General features: G+C 40.6%; 1 protein-coding gene across 3 annotated transcripts in view; it reads right to left on the bottom strand.

Moving 5' to 3' along the window:
* Positions 1-15,135: 15,135 nt before the first annotated feature.
* Positions 15,136-21,235, bottom strand: part of TEX15 (testis expressed 15, meiosis and synapsis associated) — a 190,083-nt gene continuing 183,983 nt past the window's right edge. For all 3 annotated transcript variants that reach the window (XM_075862214.1, XM_075862204.1, XM_075862223.1), the window contains one exon: positions 15,136-17,050. In XM_075862214.1, the coding sequence (XP_075718329.1) occupies positions 17,037-17,050 (14 nt within the window). In that variant the 3' untranslated portion in view covers positions 15,136-17,036. The remainder of the gene's footprint in view (positions 17,051-21,235) is intronic.

Below are 21,235 nucleotides of genomic sequence, written 5' to 3'. Positions count from 1 at the left end.
TGTGGGGCGATACGATTATGGCGATACCATATGTTTATAGTTTTTTTTATGTCTTATGGCGTTTGCACAATAAAATACGTTTTGTAAAAAATCATTCACTTTTTGTGTTACCATATTCTAAGAGCCAGAACTTTTTTATTTTTCCATCAATAAAGCCGTGCGAGGACTTATTTTTTGCGTAACGAACTGTAGTTTCGATCAGTACCATTTTTAGGTACATGCGACTTTTTGATCTCTTTTTATTCTATTTTTTGTGAGGTGAAGTGACCAAACAATTGTGATTGTGGTACAGTTTATTATTATTTTCTTTTACGGCGTTCACCGTGCGGGATAAATAACGAAATAATTTTGTAGTTCAGGCCGTTACGGACATGGCGATACCAATTATGTATAGTTTATTTGTTTGTTTATATATTTTTATTAATTATAAATGACTGATAAGGTAAAAAGGGGGATTTTCACTTTTAATACTTTTAAAACTTTTATTTTCTTATTTTTACACATCTTTTTTTTTACTTTTTTTTAACTTTATTACTTTGTCCCACTAGGGGACTTGAGGGCAGGAGGCCCTGATCGCAATTCTAATACACTGCACTACATGCGTAGTGCAGTGTATTAGAACTGTCAGCTACTCACTGACAGCAAGCATAGTGGGTCCTGACTTTGTGATCTCACGAGACCGCGCTGTGACGTCACTTCCGCCCACAGGTCCTTCACCCCTGCTTCTGAAGACAACATCTTTTGTCTCCCTCCAGGCCGATGAGAAGTCCCAGTCGTCGGATCGGTAGTAGCAGCAGCAGCAGCAGCAGCCTGGAGGGAGACGAAAGATGTTGTCTTCAGACGCAGGGATGAAGGACCTGTGGGCGGAAGTGACGTCACAGCGCGGTCTCGCGAGATCACGCTGCTCAGTGAATCTAGCTTGGGTGTAAGACAGAGAGGTGTATGATGCGGATTGGCCAGCATCATACACCTCTTTGTCATACGCCCACTTGGTTGAAAATTAAAAAACGCCCAGTTGGGCATTAAGGACCTCATTTGCATAAATGTTCTAAACGCCATAACTTTGTTAAAAAACATCGTTTTTAAAATAAAAACACATTGCTAGTAACTACATTCCAGCGCCGATAAACTGATGTAGGAGATAGAGCATTTTTATTCTGGTGACAGAGCCTCTTTAAGTGTTTTTCCATGTCTCTTTTCCTCTTATCCCTATTAGGGCACATTCACACGTGGCAGAATTGCTGTGGAATTCCGCTGCGGACAGTCCGCAGTGAAATTCTCCAGGGGCCGTTTTTTACATTTGTTTCTATACATTTTTAGGCAAGTTAGTTCAGACGTTGCGTAAAACTCCGCTGCGGACCATAGGCTGCAGTGCGGAATTTTCCCTCCGCAGCATGCACTGTCTGTTGTGGAAAAGAAGCGGAATTTCACTGCGTATTTTAGCCTTTGCAATGCAAAAACTGAAATCTGTGGCAACTCCGCTGTGTTTTCTGCAACGTCTGAATTACCTGTCAAATATGCAAATGTTGGTGCAGATTCGTTGCATAATTGCCCCAAATCTGCACCAACATTTGCAGCGGAAAAACTCTGTCATGTCTGAACGTGCCCTTAAACTCTGTCATGTCTTAACTATACCAACCCCTCCCTCCATTCCCAGTCACTAGCTAGTGAACATAAAAACAAAAGGCACGGCGCCACATAGTGCAGATCAATTAGGTTTGGGTGAAATGTCAGTAGTAAATTATGCTCACCCAGGTAGTGCTTGGATAAGAATTACAAATAAATAGACTCCAAACGCATATTTGTTACAGGCTGGGTAAAGTTTTGAAAACCAACTTCCCCCCATAATATATCAGATAGACTGCTCCATGATTATTGAACCATACTGAAGAAAGAATAGAGCTTGTAGTCGAAATATATAAGAATATATCAATTTTATTATACAAGATAACATACATTTAAAAACACATAATTATAAGACTCTAGTACTAATACTGTGGTACATGGTTCAGCACGAAAAAAATACTAAATAAAGAAGAAAAAATGGCATAGAGTGCAAACTGTATACACTACCCACATAGATTTATAAAGTGTCACATCCAAGTGGATTGTATACTGGTGATCCACAGTGTCCTCTCAGTTATATAAGTTTAAGGGCTAATACCGAGTCAAGAGAGATTCACAAAGGGAACAGTCAGTATTTTTGTAGTGAGCAGTTCAACAGTGCAATCTTACCCATTCAGAGGGAGTAAAAGATGTCTATACATGTCCGTGCTGAATTGACCACAGAGAACCCCAACGCGCGTTTCGCTGTTTTGGTTGCTTCCTCAGGGGGTACATAAGACCCAAAATGTGTATGGTCCTTATATAGTGTGTGCATGTGTCTAAATGAATCCACGTTATCGCCGAGACAAAAATCGGCGCTTGTTCACTGACGCGGCCGGAAGCGAGGCATGCCCCACATGCTGGAGCGCACATCCGGAGTCCCGACGCGTAACGGGAGTTCCGGACATGCGCAGTGCACGTATTGGGGCCGGAGGGGGCCGGGCATCACCGCAAGCCGCAACAGCAAACAAGCGCACGTCATCAAGGAGGTGGGTGGATTCAAAGATGGAAAAATGAAAGTCCGAGATAGTATGTAATCGTGGCCATCGTATTATGGCAGTTTTGTCAGTGAAGTAATGTGACTGTAAAGCCAGATAAGATATAAGTCATCATTATCAATATTGATAGCATATGAGGATACATAAACAATAACGGATAACAAGTATATATAAAGAAGAGATATGTACGACATAGAAAACATTGAGTGAAAAAATAAATAAATATGATATGCCAGTGCACATACGATGTATTGCATTGGCATAAATATAGTGTGAAACATTAAAGTACAGCTAGTAGTGTCAATATAGTGACAGCATTAAAGAAAGATTAATAAATAAATAATAATAAATTATAAATTAACCCTGGTGAAGTGTAGGGTCCAAAAAAAGGGTATACAGATATATACCTAGAAATAAGTGTTACTATATGGGAAAATTAGGGAAATTGTTTCCCACTTGACCAAAACGAGTGATAATAAATATAAAAATACAAATGAATCCATATGATTACAGAGTTGAAATTATCCATAAATAACTAGGTCAAGAAACAAACTTCACATAACTTTTAGCCCTATTATACTTGAAAACAAATTTTCATCACGATAAGCCACTATATCCATTAAACAGGGGACATTAAATAGACAAAATAGTAAGACACAATAGCGCCATCTACAGATAATAACACATAATTACATAATAATGGTTATATCAAGGAGAATCAATATATCTTCATTTTCATGATCTTATCTTCTCCTGGAAATTCAGATGGATCACGTCATACTTCCACCATATAAGGTAACCAGACATATGGGAAAAGTAGAAGGATACCTAAAAGATAATGTTACAATACAAAAACATAATTAATAACAAATAAACTCAGCAGTACAAATTAGAGGAAAGGAGCAAAACTTAATGTTTCATTAAGTCCATCAGGTTTCATTGATCCTAGTAGGACGATCCACTTGCACTCTTTTTGTGCAAGTGTCTTCTTCACATTGCCCCCTCTGATGCCACAATGTACTCTCTCAATACCCCGTATTAATAGTGTTTTGGGGCTACAGTCATGATATATTTTAAAATGTCTCGGTAGTGTCTTTAATTGTATGAGGTCATCAATCTCTCTTGCCCCCATAATGTCTCGTACGTGCTCCCTCGTGCGGACCCGCAGTTCTCTAGAGGTGAGTCCTATGTAGATTTTGGGGCAACCACACGTCGCATAGTACACCACATGAGTGGTACTGCACGAGATATATTCCCTAATTTCGAAACGCCTTTTTCCATCAACCGTGGAAAAGTCAGTTGCAAGGCAAATGTTGGCACAGGATTTACAGTCTCCACACGGGAAGCACCCCTTTCTGGGTCCTCGCGAGCCAAATGGACAGATTTGTTGAGGTATATAATGACTATTGACAAGAAAATCCTTAAGATTTCTTGCTCTTCTTGCTGTCATTAGGGGTCTTTCTGGTAAACCCTGTGCCAACTGTGGTTCAGATCTCAAAATAGGCCAGTGTCTAGTTAGGATAGTTCTCATTGCATCCCATTGCCCATTAAAAGTTGATATAAACCGTACATTTGGATCGCCAGTACCTCGTTGTTTAGATTTAAAGAGATCGGTACGGGGAGTAGATCTTGCTCTCCTGTAACCTAGCTTGATGTTCCTATTACTATATCCTCTTTCTCTAAATCTATTAGTGAGATCAATCGACTGCTGCTCAAATAAAGTGTCTGAAGAACAGATCCGCTTCATCGTGAGAAACTGACCAACTGGGATGGCTTTAATAGTGGAAGGAGTGTGGGCTGATGAAGAATGCAGCAGAGCATTGACCGATGTGGTCTTACGGAAAACATCTGTATGTAGGAAGCCCAGAGTATCTGTAAAGATTTGTATATCTAGAAATTCTACTCGATGTGAATGATGTTTATACGTCAGCTTTATATTGGATGAGTTATCGTTCAAATGCTGCATGAAATTCACCAGCCCAGACTCCAATCCTTGCCAGATAAAGAAAATGTCATCAATGTATCGTGTCCAGGAGAGCACACGGTCAGCGGCGCAGGCTCCGTCCCCAAGAAAAACCTGCCTCTCCCACAGTCCGAGAAACAGGTTCGCATAGGACGGAGCACATGCCGCCCCCATTGCAGTACCCTGTTTCTGTAAATAAAAAGAATCTTTAAACACAAAGAAATTATGACTCTAAATAAATTGTAATAATTCCATAATTAAATCACATAGTTGGCCATCCCAGTTGCTGGTCCCCAGGAAGAAGCGGACCGCCCCCAGCCCATCATGATGTTTAATGCTGGTATATAAAGATTCTATATCAGCGGTCACGAGATACATATCTTGTTCGACTTGAATCCCATCGATCCTCCTCAGGACGTCCGTCGTATCCTTGACATATGAGGGTAACTCCGCGACCAGTGGTTTTAAATAATAGTCGATAAACTTACATATCGGGTCACAGAGTCCGTCAATGCCGGAAACGATCGGGCGTCCCGGGGGGTCGGTGGGATTCTTATGTATTTTAGGCAGAAAATATAGGGTCGGTATTTTTGGATCAAGGGTCACCAGCCCATCATATATTTTTTTAGGGATGATACCCTTTTCATAGGCTATATTAAGGATTTTGAGTTCTCGTGAGAAGGAGCTCAATGGATTATATGACAATTTCATATGTCTCCTTATCCCGTAGCTGTCTGAATGCCTTTCTCATATTTAATTGTTGGCCAAATTACAACATTTCCCCCCTTGTCCGCAGGTTTAATGACAATATCGTCAATTGCTTGTAATTCCCTCAGTGCTGTCCTTTGATGAGATGTTAGATTGTCATTAGTCCTATATGTAGACAACTTTTTGAAATCATCAATGACTAGTTTAGTAAAAATTTCCACCTGAGGGCATAGGGACAAGGGGGGAAATCTGGCAGATTTTGGCACAACGGTTGTTGGGAACGTACCTGATGCATCAGTACTTTGTTCCTGCAGTAAGTCTTCTAAAGCTAGAAGTGCTTCCCTCTCCATCGGGCTACTAAACTCCGCAGGTACATCTCCCCTACTGTGTAGCTTTTTTATCACCAGTTTCCTTGCAAACAAATGTAGATCTTTTAGGGCTGTGAAGAAATTAAAAGAGTTTGTGGGTGAGAAGGTTAGACCTCTGCCCAGAACCTCACATTGGGCATCAGAGAGGACATGTGAAGAGAGATTTGTTACCTCAAGATTACGCCTGGGTTTCTTGTCCCACTGAACATTAGATGTTTTCTTCCGTTTCACTTGTCTATCAAAAAATCTTCGTGAGCCTTGAGGTTTTAAAGCACTGGTTAGGTGCTTGGATAAGGTAATCAGAAAATCCACAAATGCTGCTGCCAGGATCCAAACCGGTAAACCATACGGTTTATTATTTCACAAGCAGCCACGCAGCGGCGCCTTGCAGGATCCTCCCTTTTCCAATTACTCTTCTACATCCAGTCACTAGCTAGGCAATCTTCCCCTTCAATATTATAATTGCCCTCCCCGGAAATACCTAGTTTAAACACTCCTCCAACCTTATAGCCATCTTCTTACCCAACACTGCTGAACCCTCCCCATTCAGGTGCAGCCCATCCATACTGTAGAGCTTGTAGTCCACAGAGAAGTCGACCCAGTTCTCCAAGAACCCAAAGCCCTCCTTCCTACAATTCTTGGCCACTTCTTTACCTCCCTCATCTTCTGCTGCCATGTGGTACAAGTAGTATTTATTCTACATTTGAGGTCCGAGAAATCATTTTAAGGACCTTTCACCTACTTCTAACTTTGTCATTGGTGCAAATGTGGGTTTTCACCAGTACCTCCCAATATCTGTCAACCCGATCAGTGATATGCTTAACGAGAGGACCCGGAAAACAACACACTGTTTGGATTCCCGGTTTTTGTGACAGATTTCACAATCTGTTCCCCGAATAATTGAGTCCCCCACTACCAGGATCTGTCTGGCCTTTCCTATGCTCCCATTCTCTGTCTTACAGAAGCAGTTATTTCCCTGGTTGCTAACGGAAGTGTCCTGCTGCAAAAGAACGGACGTCCCCCTCATTCACCCAACTTGGCAAACTGATCGGGGTGTTTGAGATCTGAACTAGTCTCCCGTCCACTCTTCCCTCTACCCCTCCTTCTGTTAACCAGCTAGCTGCTTTACCATCCGGAACCCAGTGAGTGCCTGCTCATTGGGCAACAAACTCCTCTCCATGTTGTCAATTGCCCGCAGTGCTTACAGCTGCTTATTTAGATCCAGCATCTGGGCCTCCAGATAAGCAATATTTATACAACCTGCACAGCAGTATTCTCTCTTAAACAGTTGTTCAAGGAGAGCATACATGGCACAAGATTCAATGTGCATAACAGTACAAGAATTGAAAACAATACAAATAATTAATACTACGCCATTGAACAAATAACAACTACTTCTAAAATCCCTTAGGCTATGTAAACCTTTGAAAGGCATTTTTTTTTATATATATAAAGGTCAGTCAGTGTGATTGGTGCAACCTTATAATTAGTTTTCATAAAAAATTTTACTTTTTGGAGATACAGCTGCTCTGTATTCTGTATACAGAGCAGCTGTACCGTTTGCTAAATCCTGCTCCCATCAGGTCTGTGGGACTGACGGGTTCAGTGGCAGTGGGTCCTGTGGCCTCTGACACGCAGGATCCACCTGTAAGCTGTCACATCTAAGTTCATAACTTAGATGCGATCGATTACAGGTGGATCCTGCGTGTCTCCCACTGACACTGAACCCGTCAGGTCCGCGTGACTGGAGGATTCACTTCATAGTGAATGATACAGCTGCTCTGTATAGAGAATAAAGAACAGCTGTATCTTCAAAAGTAAAAATAATTTTTAATAAAAAACAATTATAAAGTTGCACTAATCACACTGAACTTTTTATAAAAAAAAATGCCTTTCAAAGATGTACATAGCATTTAATCAAAAGTCACACTTACTGTAAGTCACTGCACACTTTAGACCAGTGCACAGTCACAAGTCCCCACAATCGCTTATCTGCTTGTTTTCAATAGCCTTTTTTCTACACTAAGGCTGGCTTCACAGTTTTTTGATGGGGAAACCGCGCCGCAAAACGGCCGAAAATGCCTCCCATTGATTCCAATGGGAGGCGGAGGCGTTTTTTTCCCGCGAGCGGAAAAACCGGCTCGCGGGAAAAAGGGACATGCCCTATCTTCGGGCATTTACGCCTCTGACATCAATGGGAGGCAGAGAAAGCGTAATTTGCAGCATTTTATGCCCACGGCGCTCAATGGCCATGGGCAAAAAACGCAGTGAAAATCGGCGTGGAGGCAGAGGAAAATCTGCCTTAAGATTCCAAACTGAATATTGAAGCAGATTTTCCTCCTGCAAAAAACTGTGTGTGAACCAAGCCTGCTGCAGTTGCTACTGCAAGTTTGTCCTCTGGCTACAAAGGAATCATTTAATAAACACCTTTGCCACTAAACCCTGAAAGACTCTTAAAATTATCATCGTTGTGTTAGGTTTTCGTTCACATCTGCGTTGTGACATCCGTTTTAGCGGATCCGTTAAAATAAAAAAAACTGACAGACTGAATGCAACGGTAAATAAAAAGAAAAAATGTACTAAGTTTCCTCCTCTCTCCACTTGTCCCGCTGTGGACCTTTTTGTTAAATTGGTCTCTGACTAATGGAAGACTATATCAAGTAAGATTAAAAATGATAACTTAACCACATCTGAGAGGGAGAGTCTGGAGCACATTAGATCATGGCATGATGTAGTAGTGAAACCAGCGGACAAGGGGGGCAATGTGGTATTATGGCCACGGCAGATGTATGTTAATGAGGTGAATCGCCAATTAAGAAATGTCTCCTGTTATAAGAAACTTACCTTCAACCCCTTGTTGTCCTTCAAATTGGAGTTACTTCAGATCCTACAGGAGGCCATGGATAATGGGCCAATTTCAAAATCTCTGAGGGATTCCCTAAATGTAATGGAACCCACTATACCAACTATGTACCTATTACCAAAAATACACAAAGATGTAAAGAATCCGAAAGGTAGGCCTATCATATCGGGCACTGGGGGTTTGACAGAGGATTTGCAGATGGATCGACTTCCATCTGAAACCATTGGTGAATGTCTTCCATCTTACCTCCGGGATTCAGATGACCTATTGCTGAAAATTGAAGGGATCCATTTGGATCCCGACCATATTTTGGTAACATGTGATATTGAGTCCTTATATGCCAGAATTCAACATAAGGATGGTTGGCATGCAGTGTAAAATTTCTTATTGATGAGCAACATCGAGAAAGAGGTCTCTCAACTCATCTTGTCCTTGTTGGACTTTGTCCTTAAACATAACTTTTTTACTTTCAATGGCTCCTTTTTCCTACGGCTCCAGGGAACGGCAATGGGGGCAGCCTGTGCTCCCTCCTATTCCAATTTGTTCCAGGGGCTGTGGGAGAGTGATCTTTTTCTGTCAGATCGGATGCCATCGATGAGCCGAGTCCTCTTTTGGGCCCGGTTCATTGATGACATTTTCATGATCTGTCAGGGGACTTCAGATGTGTTACCGTCATTTAGTAATACACTAAACCAGAATACTCTTAACATTAACCTCACTTGCAAGTGGGGTTACCAGAGCATTGGTTTTTTGGACATTCTAGTTAAAAGGGATGTAAATGGTTTTTTACAGACTCATCTCTATTGTAAAGAAACTTCAACTAATTCATTGCTGCATGCAACCTCTTCACATCCCCGACATACTATCGAAGCGATCCCAATTGGACAATTTCTTCATGTCAAAAAGATCTGCTCGACCCGAGGCTTTTAAATTTCGATCCAATGAGTTAAATGATAGGTTCATTCAGAGGGGCTACAGTCATCGCAATATTTGTAAAGCGCACCATAGAGCGCAACAAACTCCTCGAGAACAACTGCTTCAAATAACCCCCAAAGATCAGCGTAAATCCAAGGTGAGATTTGTGACATTTAATTCACGCTGGGCAGAAATGCGTGATACATTGAGTAAATTCTGGCCGGTGTTGTTAAAGTGTTATCTGATTATCCTGCTATGGCGCCTCGCAGAGCACGTAACCTGCGCGACACCATAGTACACAGTTATTTGACACCAATTAAACCCGGTAAAGTGTTCGGTACAAAAGGTCCCAAATGGGGGTGTAGGTCGTGTGGGGATTGTTTAAGTTGTCCTAATATTGAGCGCTCCGAGTTCTTTCTTGACTCCAGGGGCACTAATAAATTTAAAATCTGTTTGCCGATCACCTGTAACACCAAGGGTGTTATCTATTAAGCAACATGCTCATGTCCCAAAATTTACATAGGCATGACCACTTGCGAGTTACGTATTCGTGTAAGAGAACATGTTAGAGACATAGAGAGCGCAAAGACGGCAGTAGATGTAGAGCAATTAAAAACAAACCCCAAACACTTTCGACTCCACCATTCATGCAATTCTAGATTGTTAAAGGTGAAAGGTATTGATCACATCAACATGAGAGGTGGTGATCTAAAGAAACTTCTCTTACAGAGAGAATGTAAGTGGATCTGGAGGCTTCAAACTGTATTTCCCAAGGGCCTAAATGAGACCACTGGGTTCTCTGCATTTTTCTGATTGCCAGTTTATTTTAGTGGTGTTGGGTATATATTTTATTGTTTGTATAATTTTTTTGTGATTTTAACTAATTCTATATTTCTTGTTATACAGATTAGAAGTATATTAATAACCCTACTGTATTTGTCAGAGTCTCATCCTTTCTATTTTGGGGTCTCTAAAATAATTTCGAGTCTATGGGACTTTCTACGGTCGTCGGTCAAAATCGTTGATTGCCGTTGAAATATATGCGAATTGCTGTAGAACCACCTGATGTTCCGAAAAACCACAGTTTGATATATATATATGTTGCTACATGTTCGATTGAACAAATATTTTGGCTGTTTTTGTATCTTGAGGTATATACTTACAAATAGCACTATGTACGCACCACATTGTGTACACTATCACATATATGGGTTTATTACCTTTATTATTTATTTTCACTTTTTCACATACACCTTATATATTACACTACTTACCGTATTATATTCAACACATCATTATACATATTTTTGTTTATCACGTTTCTCATCACATTTTTTTATCTTTCACTTTTTTCACTATTCATTTATATTCGAATATTTATGATTGTATACATCTTTCTTAGATATTTTGGATAATGTGCACTCACATAGGGCTTTTGGTGTTGATTTTTTATTGCTTCATTACATTTGTTCATCTCTTCATGTATTGACATATACTCAAATTCTTTATTTGGCTATCTGCTCCGTGATGCATCTATCTTTTTTACATGGGTGGATGCACCACGCAGCCATTTCACGGGATGCATTAATTATCCATGATGGTGCATCTGTACCTTGTACATCTAAATTTGTAATTATCGCTTCTATTTCAAACAGCGTCTTGGTGTACTCTGTCTCACTATGTCGCTCTGTCATTGGTGCGTGGTGACCGTCCTCCGTCTTCGTGATGTGTCGGATACTGGATTCACGTGACCGGGTCTCCTGATGCGGTGACGTGTTTCCGGCCCCTCGCGACTGATGCTTTCGGGGGCGCAGCCACTTCACTATCCGGGATACAGCGACCAGTAATTATGCAGTGAGGGTACTAGTCATTAAACTGAGCACTCTTCAGGTGACGTATGCTTTTGCCATTGGCTCGGCTCCATTAAAATAGGATCAGACTGCGGTCTAATGCCACCCCCAGACGAAGGCATTTGCGCAGAAACGCGCGCTGGGGTGGAGTCTGGTTGTGTTTTTTCCTGCATTTACCATGGGTATGTTATATCCCTTTTGATATGCTACATTAACTTTCTCATGTTTCTTCCTTCAGTGTATATTTTACCATTTGTATGTTCATTGTGTTCATGTTGCATAACGTCACACTTGTGTATCTATAAGGCGTTGACTATATATATATATATATATATATATATATATATATATATATAGTTTACTAAACATTGCTCTGTATAGTGTGTATACATGGCTTAACAGTATTTTGCATACACCAACTGTGTCTATGTAGCTTAGTGCTACATTCATATGTGGTTATTATAACACTTTTACACTATTTTATGGGTCATATCTGTACTTGCAAATCCACTATCATATGACTTATTAGCATTTCTACACACATTATTGTGTTCATGTAACATACAGATACATCCACACATGGTCACTTTACTATTCGTATGTTTTCTGAGGGTAATCATGAATACAAACCTGTAATTTATGATCATTCGGTAGATATACAGCCTAGTGTCCCTTTTTAACTGTTGGTCTATGGATTTTTCATTTTTATTCATTGTTTATTGTCCTGTATTATGTATGATAATAAAGTATTTTACTATTTTTCATAATTTTCTTGTCTCTTAGCATCTATTTTCTCTAGGTTATATATGGAAAGTAAAATATGTTTGTTTTTGAAGCATGTGCACGAAAAAAAACAAATCTGTTATACGTAATGCATAACTGATATAAACGGATTGCATATCCGTTTGGATCCGTCATCCATTGACTGGATTTTCAGATGTTTTTGTAGCAAGTTGTGTTTTTCGCAGCGTTTTTTACGGCCGTTTTTCAATGGAGTCAATGAAAAACACCTCCAAAAACGTCCCAAGAAGTGTCCTGCACTTCTTTTGATGAGCCGTCATTTTACGCGCCGTATTTTGACAGCGACACGTAAAATAAAGGCTCTTGGGAACAGAACATCGTAAATCCCATTGCAAGCAATGGGCAGATGTTTGTAGGCGTAATGGAGCAGTTTTTTCAGATGTAATTCGAGGTGTAAAACGCCCGAATTACGTCTGAAAACAGTGCGTGTGAACATACCCGTGGTATATATAAGCTAAGGTGACCAAAAAACAGCGATTTTGACATTTTAAATTCTTTATTATTTACGGCGTTCACCGTGCGAGTAAAATAACGGTATATTGTAATTGTTTGGATCTTTACGGATGCAGCGATACCAATTTTGTGTATTTTTTTTATTTTGGCATTTTAAATTCTTTATTATTTACGGCGTTCACCGTGCGAGTAAAATAACGGTATATTGTAATAGTTCGGATCTTTACGGATTTTTTTTACTTTTTACATTGATTTAGTGAAAAAATTGGGAAAAGGTTTTTCTTTTGGACTATAATATTTATTAACTTTTTATTTTGATACATTTTATTAGTCCACCTAGGGGACTTGAACCAGCGTTCATTCGATCGCTGGTACAATACCCTGCAATACTAATGTATTGCAGTATATTGTCATTTTTACAGGCTCCTGTAACAGCATGATCGCTGTTAGTCCCAGGTGTCAGCTGTAATACACAGCTGACACCCGCAACGTATATGGCACAGGCTCAGCGCGTGAGCCCGCTCCATACATCCCCCCCCACACACCACGACATGCTATTAAGTCGTGGTGCACGAAGGGGTTAATGCGCAACGGGTGGTGCGGAGTGAAAATTACAATTTTCCACTTATATGCCATTTTAGTGTACAATATGTTGTGCCCAGTTTGTGCCACTGAAGACAAATACCTCATAAAATATTAATCGGGTTCTCCCGGGTATGGCGATGCCAGATCTGTGGACATAAACTGCTGTTTGGGCACACTGCCGGGCTCATAAGAGAGGGAGAGCCATTTGGCGTTTTTGGGAGCGCAGATTTAGCTTGATAGTAGTTCTGTTTGGCGTTTTGCTGCTATTTCAGTTTAAAATGTGGGGGCATATGTAATCTGTGCAGAGTACATCAGGACATAATAAGATAAGAGGGTATAATAATGGGGTAAATAAATAATAATCCGCAGATATGTGGCCGGTGTCGCACTGATAAATGGTGCCTGATCTTATACGCTTTTGGACACCCTGCACATTTTGCATCGCCATATTCTGAGAGCCAAAACGGTTTTATTTTTTCTCCACTGGAGCCATGTGAGGGCTTATTTGTTGCGGGACAATCTGTAGATTTCATTGGTACCATTTTCGGGTACATGCATTTTTTTTATCACTTTTTATTCCATTTTTTGGCACGCAAGGTGACCAAACACCATCAATTCTGACAATGTTTTTTATTATTTTTCTTTACGACGTTCATCCTGGGCTATAAATGACAAATTTACTTTATGCTGCAGGTCAATACGATTATGGCGATACCATATGTATATAGTTTTTTTTTACGTTTTGCAGCGTTTGCGCAATAAAATCACTTTTTTATTAAATAATTTATTTTTTGTATCCCCGTATTCTGAGAGCCATAACTTTATTGTTTTTTAGTCAAAAAAGCTGTGTAAGGGCTTGTTTTTTGTGGGATGGGTTGTAGTTTGTATTAGTACTACTTTGGGGTACATGCAACTTTTTGATCGCTTTTTATTGTATATTTTGGGAGGGTTGGTGACCAAAAAAGAGTGATTCTGGCATTGTTTTGTACTTATTTTTTTTGCGGTGTTCACAGTGCGGGAAAAATAACATTATAGTTTTATAGTTGGGGTCGTTACAAATGCGGTGATACCAAATATGTGTACTTTTTTAACGTGTTCATTTTTTTCCTATAATAAAAGACTTATTATAGGGGAAAAAAGCATTTTTTGTTTATGTAACTTACAATTTTTATTTTTAAACTTTTAGAAAACATTTTTATTATCTTTTTTTTACTTGTCCCACTAGGGGACACTTAGACTTGCAGCTCTGATCGCTGCTTGAATACATTACACTACCTACGCAGTGTAATTTATTCTGTCATTGTTACGTGACAGTCACTCTGACAGGAAGCTTATGAGGACCAGCCTCCGGCTAGTCCTCATAGGCTTCTGTACATGGCAGCCCGGAAGCCATTGTCTGGCATCCAGTTGCCATGGGTACCATCGCCAGCCCCCGTGATTTCACGTGGGGGCTGCTGATCTGCGCTAAACTCCTTAAATACGGCGATCGCAATCGACAGCCGCATTGAAGGGATTAACTACCGAAAATCAGCTGCGATGGGCCGCTGATCGGCAGCAGGGAATGCAGGGCAGACACCTTGCACAGTTAACCGTCGCTGCGGTGTAGCGCCGCGTGGCGGTAAACTGTCAAAGTACAGACGTAACTGCACGTCGAGGTACGCGAAGTTACTTCTCTCCTTGACGTGCAGTTACGTCAAGGTGCGGGAAGGGGTTAATGCAATGTATTCACAACGTAATTCGGCTTTCTCTTGATATTGTATTTATGCGTTTTTATAAATATATTTCCTGTACATTTTTTGTACAATAGACACCACCATGAAATATGATGGCACTATTTAAACAAATGACAATAAGAGAGGTCTAGGACAGATTATCTGGTTTAACATTACTATATTTTTTTCTTTCCTGAGTCCTAACTGTCCTATGTCATATAGCAATGGTACAATACACTTCAAATAGTTTTGAAAATTAAAACAAATTGAACATTTAATCAGATGTAAAGTTTTTTTTTTTTAATAATGGTCATACTATTAATAACAATACTACACACAATGTCCAATACAATGCAACTCCACTCACATATATAAACATTTAAAGGAGCACTCCAGCAAAAAATATGTTTGCATATATAATGCTAACTCACCTGTAATATTCCAGCAATTCCATTTGTTTCTACCCAGCTCAGTTGCATCTATACATTTTAACCCCTTTCATTATGGGAAGCCGTGTCATGTGAACTCAATCTGACCACCAAAATAGACCATGCTCTTATGTGTAGACAGGAAGTCAGTCTGCCCTGTGTGGCTGACTTCCTGTGAACTACAGGATTACATCATCTCCAATCAAATCCCTCCTGGCAGCTCTGAGACCCCTCCCTACCCTATCCTCAGTATTCCTCTGTATGTTCCTCCATGCACATAGTGCTGCTGAAGAGATCAATTCTGTCCTATCTAAAGGGAGCATGAGTGAAGTGATATAAAGGGTCCATACAATGATTAGTCACTGACTCACACTGACTGTCTATACTATCGAGTGCTGTGTGCATAGAGTCCAGTGTATTCTTATGAGATGCTTCTCACTGTTTCCTGCTTGTAAGGACTGACATGGAGAAATCTATCACAAGCAGGAGGCAGAGGAGACAGGCCGAAGCTACATATGATACACTGAGTCTCTGCAGTGTGAGTTATGGGACAGAAGTTCTATGTCACTGATCTATCTTTTGCTGCACATAGATAGGACTCAGAGCAGAGCTTATAATATGTGAGAAATACACAGCAAAAATGTATGAGAAGACCTTTTAGGCCAAATTCAGGCTTAGTAGTGCTATTTTTAATGTGTTTTTGCCACAATGACAATTGTGTTACTTTTTGCGCCAACTGTCAGTCACAACTGAATAAACGGTTTGGCATGTGAGTGTAAGTCTCTTTCCCACTGACTGTCTAGAAAGAAACGTTAAAGCGATAAATGCTTTTACGTGTTCTCTTCCTTCGTGCTTCATGAAGCTAGATTTTATGATCTCCTGTCTGCATATTCCTGAATTTGACCAGTTTGAACAATGGTAGGTTATGAGATGTATTACTATGTTTGTGATTTTACTAAGTGGTGATATTATTATCTATGAAATATCATTAGCATATTATTCATACATCTCATATGTATTACATTATTGTACTTATTTGCTCTATCCTTGAGAGAATTTACCTAAGGTCTTCAACATTTTTATTACTTTTCTTTCCCTACAAGCTGTTATTGGATATATGTTTATATGCTGTTGTATGTGACTCTTTGTTTAATAAGTGTTTTTTGACACAGGTAGCGATTATAGAGTGTATTATTTTATTTTTAGTTTTGACAATACCTTTTTATACAGTGTGCTATCCACATACTGTAAAAAGCTAGACTGTATTAACAGAAGGATAAATGATCTCTATATTACAGCGATGAAAGGGTTACTATTCATAAAACTAGTTAAAATATGTAAATATGGTAATTGCTAACTTTTAGTTTTTTAGAGCTGAGAAGTGTAAATTAAGTTTTCTAAAGACAGCACACACATAACAATCATTTCCAAATCATGAAATCTTGAACAATTAGAAAACCCCAAAAATATATTGTGCTTCATAACAATCACATAAAATAGTTACAGACACTTCTTTATATTAGTATCCTGAGGAAAACTCTGGTATAAAAAATTCAAAAACATATAAAAATAAGTATTTTGCTTATAAAAAAGAAATACTGGAGAGACATTTCAATTTCAAATATTATAATGCAAACACATACAACATATTTGGTATAGTTAAGAAATATGCCAACTCATGTCATTGCAATAAATAGAGAACTACAGCAGTCAACTGAAGTTTTTGCAAGTGAAAATGCAGATATCGTATCCACAAATGATTGTTTTGTCTCGTCTCCTTCAATAAATTATTGCCAAGAACCTGTAGAAAACAAAAAGAAAAAAAAGGGAAAATACTATACATGATACAAAAGTGTTTAGACTATGTCCACTATTCTATTCGTTGTTTATGATATAATGTGCTGCCCCTTTAAAGAGAATCTGTCACTAGGTTTATGCTGCCCTATCTGAGCAGCATAAGGTAGTTCGAGAGACCCTGATTCCAATGCTATATTACTCACCTTTTAGCGGTCAGTTTTTATAAAAATCTCTTTTAGCCCCGCCCACTGATTTACAGCTTTTCCCCCATACTGTGCATGGGCAGAAAGCTGCCATTCAGCGACTGATGGGTGGGGCGAGACGCAGCTCATGATTTTCTGGGCAAGGTCAAAAATCGGGTCAGAAACTCTTCCTTCAAAAGAGGCCATTGACTTCTAGCAGGTGAACATCAACGGTTCAATCGGTTTGCTATCTGGGTCCTAAAGAAGTCAATGATGGAATAGTCCTGGCCTAATGATTGTAAAAATACTATGTAGCATTGGCTGAACTGCTTACAGTATACTACAAACAAGTTTGCACATAACCTTATACTCTTAACTATGTTTTTTTTTGTTTTTTACTATACTTCCGTTCTTTTTACTCCTTTGTATGCATTCTCTGTAAAAACAGGTGAAATCTTAACAGAGTTAAGAGCCCTGTCTTCCAGACTTCCATATGGGCAGCTCTACGGTATGGCTCCTTTTAATTTCCAATAGATACAATACAGCAATGCTGCACAGACTAAGGAGGACTAAAAGGTAGAGCGCATGCTCTGTTCAGATTTAAGCAGACTATACAGCACAGACCTTGAGAAATGCAGCTGTAATATGTATTTAAAATAACACACAAAAAACCAATATAAAAATAAGACTGGGACTGAGCTGCAGTACCACGCACAACCACAACCATACGTACGGCTCTGTGTATGGGTAACCAATGAAGGGGACACGGCTGATGCTGGATTTTCGTGGGGTGGCGAAAGTTGGACCCCCACCAATTAAATATTCATAAGCTATTAATATTAAATTGTCAGAAAGCAAAACTTTGAGACCACTGTTGTAATATATGATTAGTATGAAAAATGTAGAGGTGCACGTATGCTGTGACTGCAAACAGCACATGTAAAGAAAAAAACATTGCAACAGCACTCTGCAAATGCTAAGACTACCTAATAAACTATATATAGATAAATGTGTACATGAGGGGGGGGGTGACTGCCTCCATTTTTGGTCGTGATTTCAACTCATCTGTCCAGGGTTGCTTTTAATTAGAGTATAGCTGGTTCCTACCTACCCCGAGTATATTCTGTAGGCTAAGGCCTCATTCACACGGCAGGGTTTCCCGGCCGGGTGCCGGCCGTTCATAAATCGGCCGGCACCCGGCTGCATTAGGAATAATAGACCCCTAATGGGGCTATTCACACGACCGATTTTTTGACGGCCGGGAAAACCGGCCGTCAAAAAATAGGACATGCTCTATCTTCGCCCGGGTACGCGGCCGCCCGGCTCCCATAGAAGTCTATGGGGCCGGGTATTACACGGCCATCACCAGGATGTGTCCCGAGTGATGGCCGGGTTTTCCGGCGCTTGCGCTCTATCTCCTCCTCCTCACAGCGCAGAGTGCATGTGAGGAGGAGTTGATGCCATTCTGACGAATGGCATCGCTGTACACTGTGTGGCAGGGCCGGGGTGTACAGCAGGTGGAGGGAGCGCTGCGCTGGCTCCCTTCCCCTGCTTGTTTTAAAAGCACCCTGGCCCGGCGACACCTTCGATGGCGCCGCTAGCAGCTGCAGCTGCTGCGGCTGCTACTACTACTGTAGCGACGCCACTATAGCAGAGCGGGGAGGTATCTCCCCGCTCTGCTATGTGCTAGCCGCACTTTAGCTCCTTGAAGGAGCGGAATCCCCGTGTTTTCGGGGATTCCGCTCCTGGACAGAGCGCTTGATGTCTCTGTCCATATCTGGGCAGTGACATCAGGGGAAACTCCTGAAGCGGAATCCCCAAACACATGGGGATTCCCCTTCAGGAGTTGCCGCTGATGTCACTGTCCGGATCTGCCCGGCCCGGATGCAAAACTTGATGCAAACCGGCCGGGCAAAATGGCCGATTTTACCGGCCGACACTCGGGCTCGGGAACGACCCGGTCGTGTGAATCCCGCCTTAGACCCAGAACAGAGGTGTAATTTTAGGTTAGGGACCCAGTTAAAAGAGGTCGCCTTGTCGTGGCAGGTGGACTCACACAATTTGATCAAAATGCACGCTAAGAACCTCACTTTGGTAAGTAAACGTAGCAGTAATGCAAATTTATCTATATACAGAGTATTAGTCTTAACGTTTGCAGAGTGTTGTTGCAATGTTTTTTTCTTTACATGTATTGTTTGCAGTCACAGCGTTCTTGTACCTGTACATTTTTAATTTTGCTAGGATGTGCTGACCAACCTTTTTTGTGTTTCGTGTTGTACATGTAGGGGTGGTGACTGCCTCCATTTTTGGTCGTGCACTCCTCCCATTCTGTCCAAGGGTGCTTTTAATATATGATCAGTAGTAATACAGTAACACAGAACAGATCTTGGGAGGCACAGCTACTTGTGGTGCTGTATTTATTTATTTATTAACATGCAGCATGTCTATTGATGAGGAATGAGAATATGGTTCTTGTAACGGATTCCTCTCCATTGAAAAGCTGTATGTAAATAAGTATATGAAAATCTCTGTTCATTGGAAATGAAATATTTTTGTCTTAAAGGTTATATAAATACTTTGGTACACTACATGGCGAAAAGTCAGGGAAACAATTTATGTTCAATAGGGTTGAGACTGTATGGACAAGTGAACTTCTTCCACACTAAACTGGCAAACACTTTTTTGTTTTGCGCATGGGGCATTTTTATGCCAAAACATGAAAAAGTATTTAGCTAAATTTTTAGTCCATGACTTTTTAATATGTTCTCGTATGCTATATTATTCGGATTTCCCTTTACTGAAGGTCATGTGAACATGTTCTTTATTATGTCCAGAGTTAGGAGTAGATGCAGAACCTAAATCTGTACAGAATCGGCCGGCAATACAGGTGAAAGAGGAATTTATTGCCCCGTTCACATGCTCTGTAAAAAACTGCATGGAATAATGACCATGTTGCAGATTCTATATTCTGCAGCATGCTCATTATTCACATGGATTCCACTCTGAAAAGCCACGGATTAGCTCCATTCAGCTTCAATGCAGCTGATCAGTGAGTCAGATGCAGCGCATGCAAATCCACGGCAGAAATCAGTTTCAGCTGCAGATTTCTGCCGCGGATCATTCTGAAAAACTAGGGCGGATTTGTCAAGTGTAAATTTTGACCATATGAACATAACCTAAGGGTCTCAGCCCAAACTATATGCAAAATAAGTTAACTATTTTTGAACTTTTAAGTGATTGTCGCAACAAGGACAGATAAATTATACACAATTCATGATTTAGCGCTCACTTTATCCATTCTTTGAGGTAACGTAGCCCACTGCATCAAGATGGTGGTTGCTTCTTGCATATCCACTTCATGATCCCAGCACTTAAAGGGGTTAACCGGGTGATCAAAAATTGATTTGGATTTATATTATTAAGTTAAACTTACTAACAAACTTTCATTTTTAACTCTGTCCTGATCGTGTAATTCACACCTGGTCAAGTGGTGCTGGAAGTACTGTAGTTTTCATAGTATTGATGACGCGCCAACACAGCCCCACGTGACTTGGGCTTGCCTCCTATACCGTTCGTTACGGTGAGTTAACAAGCACATGACCGCCAGGGGCTGGCACATCCCATCCTGACCTCACTGTCCAGATATGGACAGTGACGTCGGGAGAAGTGCTGGAGTACCCTGGCACAGCTCTAGCTGTTGCTCTGCTCGGGGACTCCAGCGATAGGGAACTACTGACGTCACTGTCCATATATGGACAGTGACGTCGGGAGCAGTGCTGGAGTCCCGGGCAGAGTGCCAGCTGATGCTCTGCTTGGGGACTCCAATGAAAGGAAATGCGCCAACCCCTTGTGGTAATATGCTTGATAACATGCCGACATGAACAGCAGAGGAAGCAAGCCTTGTTGGGCTGTGTGGGCGCATCATCAATCTTAAGAAAACTACAGGACTTCCAGCACCACTTGACCGGGTTTAAACTATACGATTCAGGACAGAGTTAGTAATAAAA

Source organism: Rhinoderma darwinii, chromosome 1, assembly GCF_050947455.1.
Source record: "Rhinoderma darwinii isolate aRhiDar2 chromosome 1, aRhiDar2.hap1, whole genome shotgun sequence".
NCBI classification, from domain to species: Eukaryota; Metazoa; Chordata; class Amphibia; order Anura; family Rhinodermatidae; genus Rhinoderma; species Rhinoderma darwinii.
The sequence above is the reverse complement of the archived record's forward strand: the minus strand, read 5'-3'. Positions and strand labels throughout refer to the sequence as shown.